General features: G+C 41.0%; 1 protein-coding gene across 7 annotated transcripts in view; it reads left to right on the forward strand.

Moving 5' to 3' along the window:
* irf2b (interferon regulatory factor 2b) overlaps positions 1 to 5,573 on the forward strand; it is a 16,011-nt gene extending 10,438 nt beyond the window's left edge. For all 7 annotated transcript variants that reach the window (XM_020595421.1, XM_020595422.1, XM_020595424.1 and 4 more), the window contains exons 7-9: positions 271 to 423; positions 3,207 to 3,244; positions 3,843 to 5,573. In XM_020595421.1, the coding sequence (XP_020451077.1) occupies positions 271 to 423; positions 3,207 to 3,244; positions 3,843 to 4,112 (461 nt within the window). In that variant the 3' untranslated portion in view covers positions 4,113 to 5,573. The remainder of the gene's footprint in view (positions 1 to 270; positions 424 to 3,206; positions 3,245 to 3,842) is intronic.

Here is a 5,573-nt window from a genome sequence, read left to right on the forward strand (position 1 = left end):
AAGAGGAGATATATGGATGTGCTAAAAGAGGACATGAAGTTAATTGGGGTGAGAGTAGAGGATGCTGAGGATAGAATTAGGTGGAAACAGATGATTCGCTGTGGCGACCCCTAACAGGAACAGCCAAAAGTAGAATTAGAAGCATAGATATGTGGTTAGATGCACTCATTTTGCTTCACGCTTTAGATATTTTTATGAATAAACTCTTCCCTGAATGTGTGCAGGCATGTGTTGAGATTATTATGACATGTCCTGTCTGTCTACTCACAGCCATTCACAGTTCCATAGAAGACCATGTGATAACCAGCGAGCAGCTGCCATTTGTCTGTCAGACAATTGAGGTGACCACTGAGAATGAAGAGCAGACCGTGAGCTCCTCCCACTCATACCCGCTCCAAATCTCTCCTGTGTCTTCATGCTGCGGTGAGACATCCCACACATCACACCCGACCACATTTTGGCATAAGAAGGAGCTTATAGGTTATATATGTACCGTAATTTCCGAACTATAAGCCGCACACACTAAATGTAAGACGAAAAAACATGTACATAGCCGCAGGTGTCCACGTTGTAACGAGATATTTTGACAGTGTTGGGTAAAATTATTAACAAAGTCATACTTTAAGGTTGATTCTAACATTTGATGAATTAAGAACTTAATTAGTAGAAGATTAACATTGTGCTTGTTGATTAGTCAACCTGTGTGTTTACTTTGCGTATGGTAATTTTATCATAGTTAAGATTTAGTTTAGAGCACACATAAGTTTGCTTACTTATATGTTTACATAGTTGAGTATATCATTCTATGTGTTCACTGAATTCTTGGCTAGTACTTATTGTGTTAGCCAACTGGAGCACTGGTTAACATCAAAGGGAGACTGGTTCATCAAAACACTGACTCTCATCAGATTTACAGCTTTAGCAAAGAGGGTCCACAGTTAATTTATTATCACCACCTGGCTGAAGAGGCCAGGGAATTTGGGGTCACTGGGACACCAAGGGTAATAAACAAGAGATTAGATCTAAAAGCCAACAAGAGGAAGACAACTTCAAAGAGAGGGCAATATACAGACACACACAGGCAAGACAGTTTAATTAGCCAAACGGGAAGCCATGTCACATATAGTGTAACAAAGACAGAAGTGAGTGTAGGAATTCAGACAGTAGAATTTCCACCATCTTTAGGAAGCTGCTTTTCCCATTGGAGCAGAAAAGATGCAGGAGGAGGACGGATGGATAGATGGACCAATAGAACAGCACGAGAGGACCGGACCAGCCTACAATGGCACATTTGAAATTGTATAAAATCAACTGAATGGAGGAGGACAGTGTTCCTTCTCGTCCTGAAGACGAGTTGAACGGTTTTGCTGTTGAGGTCAGGGCTTCAGATAGAGATGGAACCCAGAGCTCTGTAAATTGCTTTATTCGATGGTTTGTTTAGTTATGATAATAAATGTCTGAAAGGTGATAGTTGACTCAGATTATCCTTCATAAAAGAACACGCTGTAACAGCCAGATCGATCGCCTCTAACTTGAAGCGGCATCATATGCATTTCGTCGTGTGTTGTATTTGATGAGGGTGTGTGCATGAAGCGACAACATGATTGGGCTTGTAGAAGCAGCAGCTGCTGTAGTTAATCAGAACTACAGTTTTGACCACAGTTGTGTAAAGCACCTCTTCATTGGCTTCGTGTGCATTTTGAATAGCAAACAACAAAATGTGGCTCAGATAGTGACTTGAACAACTGTGACTACCAGTCCTAATGCCATCCCCTATTACATAGTCCAACTGAAATATAATACATTTTCTCCATTACAGTCACCAGATGTTATCTTAAGCTGTGAACAATGTAGGCAAACCAGCTGACTGTGTAAACATAACCAGTGACAGATGTGAAAGTAAAAAGATAAACACAGCTCCTAACAGTGTTATCATTAGTTGAAGTTCGAGCTGTTTTGACTGTGTACTTTGAATGACTGTTGCTATATTGACACAAAAGCTAAAAGCTTGCGAGTGAAAGTGCACTTTACAAAATAAGTGCTGTAGGAGCCAGAACATTTACAGTAGTTGTAAAATGTAATTGTATCTAGGCCATACCATGACTGTTTTGACACAGGCCCAAATATGTGGACCCACATGGGTGGAGGAATTTTCATGTCGTTCGATGGTGTTGTTTAAAATTTGCTTTTATCATGTGGCCTGTACCAGCACCCAGCCTTTGAGCCAGACCCGCAGCATTCCACAGTTAATTGATGAGCCTGGCACAGGCTGACCTGACCTCGCCTGTCAGGTAGCTGACGGGGGCTGCATAGCTTGTACATTTGCACTGATGGTTAATCACAAGAATTCCTCTTGTTTGTTGCTCCTTTCGCCCTAACAGTGAAAGTTGCGTTCAAGGACCTGGTTTTATTATTTAATGTTAAGCTATATATCCAGTCTGCTTTATGTAATTCTTCAGATTTTGTCAGGACTTTTGGGTTTTCCAGCTTGTATGAAGAAAAGTGTACACATTGTCGTAAGAGTACTCGGTTGTGAAAATGTGTATGCTTTCACCCCTAATTATAATGTAATTAATAATTGCAAGATGAAAAGACGGCATCTCCTGTTAAATAGATCCATAATAATAACAGTTCACTGGAAACTAAACATTGGGATGCTTAAATATTTAGCGAAGTACATTTTAAGTCTTGTATTAATTTATTTAAGCCACTCCGAGACCTGTTGATCTCACCTCTTTGTGTGTATCCATCTTTTCTCTTTCCTAACCAGTTGTTCAGGCAGAGCTGGCTCTGTCACTTAACAGTTGAAATTATGCCGTCTGTCCTTCCTCTTTTTATGTGTTGGATCTTTTTTTTTGTTGCCACTTCTTGAAGAGTCAGGGTTGAAACTATAATCATTCCCCCTTTACCTTTTTTCCTTAGTTTTCTTTTTTTTAATGCTTGTTTGGTGACTGTAACCCATGCATTTGGTTGTGGTATGTTTGTTTTGTGCAGCTCTGTGTAGGTGTTGGCCTTGTTTGAACAGTAGAAAAGGCTTTTGCTAGGTATTGGCTTTGTTGACATGGTTTTCTGGTTAAATCCCAGTTAAACTGAACTCATTCTTCTGTTCTCCATGTCTTTTTTTCCCCTCCCTGGTGTGCATGATTAAAAGCTGACATTGCAAAACTGCCATTTCCTGAATCTTGTGCACGTCTTTATTTCTGCAGGCAGTGACACAGACAGTGACACAGAAGATGCCAAGCAGGTGAGTCTCCCATTATATGCACTTATTCCTATACACAGAAAGTTATTAACTGGTGTGATCTTCAGAAAGACAGGTTTTTACCAGTTTCAACCTTACTGCTGAAACGGGGGGGGGGACCCCTTCCGGTAATGTTGCCAGACTGAGAAAAGGGAGGGCCTTGTCAGGAACTGGGAACTGTCAAACATTAACAGTCAGAGTTTGATTTGAGGTTGCTCTTTGCAGTACATTGTACCCACAGCTAACATGTGCCTGTGTGTGTACCCACACATGCACCGCACGCTAGCTGTTGTCAGTGGTAGCAATGCAGAAGTGTTCTTTGCTATGTTGTAATGTAGAAATTCTTGTTTAATTACAGCCTGACATTTTTATTGTGAGTAATAATAGCCTCTGAAATGCGGCTTTAGCCAGTGTTGTGCAAATGTAGTGTAATATATTCCAATACAAAAGCCTGTGAAGCAAATCCTGTTGTATTTGCAGTATAATCTAGCATAGTTTCATCACAGCATGTCTGAGAAATTAGCCAGAGCCTTTATATTGTGTATCTGTCCTATTGCAGAGTCATACTACCTTCTGCTTTTTAATTGTTTTGCCTGGACAGGGCGTCAGCACAGTCTGGAGGCAGGGATGCAACACAACAGTTCTCAGGCTTCCCACATGTTCTCTACCCGGCATGGCCACTTTCGTCAGTGCAAACAAGCCCAACTTCAGGGTGACCAGCACACGAGACCCAGCCCCCCTCATCAGCTACCACACTGATGGCTGGACGCCGGCCTACAGCCAGAACTCTGTCTTGTCTCAGGCAAGCAGCCACGCCCATGAGATGCGTGCAAGTGTCATTATGAAAACCTCTGATGTCACTTCCTCCTGACCCCAGATGAGGGAATATCATCATTGCCTCTAAGACATAGGAATGACAGAAAATGTTGCTTTTCTCCATCAGGGCCATGTGGGGCCTAAAAGGACAAATGTCCGAAGGGTTTTGCTGTCGCTTCTTTCTGGGCCTTGATTTGCCTCAGTTTTCCCTTTAATTGGGAAAACTGCCAGTTGATGTTAATGGAAATCACTATGGCTTGGCTTGCCTAACAATTGGTGAGCTTGTAAGCTCAGTTTGTATCGTTGTGAGGGTCTGCGTGATGTGAATGCCATATTCCAATGTCTGCAAGGGTTCAGAGACAGTGTGCAACTTGAAATTCCTGACCATGTGGAACGTACTTGCTGACAAACATGTCGGCAGACATGGTATAAATGGGGTCCTGTGCTCATCCATTGTTTTTTCCACATCCATTTTGGACTGTATCTGGCCCTAAACACTTTAATCATCCATGTGTCACTGTGAGATCATTTTTTCTGCTATTTTGTGCTAACACTTTAACATAGACTATGCTGAGTGATAGAAATTCACCACTTTTATCAAACAAAAGAAGATTTTAGTTTTGGAAAGATTTTTTTTTCTTTTAGCCAGGTTTGAAAATGCATTCACTTATTTATCTACTGTCTTGTGATTTTAAGATGTCTCAAATCACCTCAAATTTTTCTTGTGTGAAATAGCCCCTAGTAGTTGTTTTTATGTCAAACATTTTTTAAATTAACACAATATAGCAAAAACTAGTCATGTCATGTAAAATGACTCCCAAGTATTTGAACTCCTTATGTTTTATCTCAAAATGGTGTAAGATCAAGTGTTACCATGAAGCCTTGTATAAAATGCTTTTACTTGGGAGACATTGATGGAACCAAGACTGTGAATTCATAGAAACAGTTTGTGTTCACAACAGAACAATGAGTATAAAATGTTCTGAGGAAATGACATCTGTATGGCAGACCGGTGTTACCAGCAGCAAGATACTAAACCAAACACAGATATATTGTTATCATGATAAACACTGACAATCATTACCCAGCCCTGATTTGCCCTGCAGTGAAAAGCAGACGTGTGTGTGTGTGTGTGTGTGTGTGTATATCTATCTATCTGTCTGTCTGAAGACCTCAGGACAATATAACCACCAACACAGACAGATGAACTGACAAGACTGTGAAAAGTATATTCATGTCTCCTCCTCTCTCCTACTTCCTGGCATCAATAATGTACATAGCACTTATGTATGTATGGCTGCAAGTCGCTTCAGCACCTTATGGACAGCACTGATGTGTGTGTTTGTGAGAGGTGATATGTGGCTGGACTCAAACTCTCTGTGCTTTAGCCTGCTAGTGACACACACAGGCAGCTAGTGGGAACTGTAGGCTTATGTGATTTGGGACAAAATAGTCTTGTGATCACAGAGAAATGAAGAAGTGGTTAACGTTTGCTATATATAAAGGGATAGAGAGT

Source organism: Monopterus albus, unplaced genomic scaffold, assembly GCF_001952655.1.
Source record: "Monopterus albus unplaced genomic scaffold, M_albus_1.0 scaffold27.1, whole genome shotgun sequence".
NCBI classification, from domain to species: Eukaryota; Metazoa; Chordata; class Actinopteri; order Synbranchiformes; family Synbranchidae; genus Monopterus; species Monopterus albus.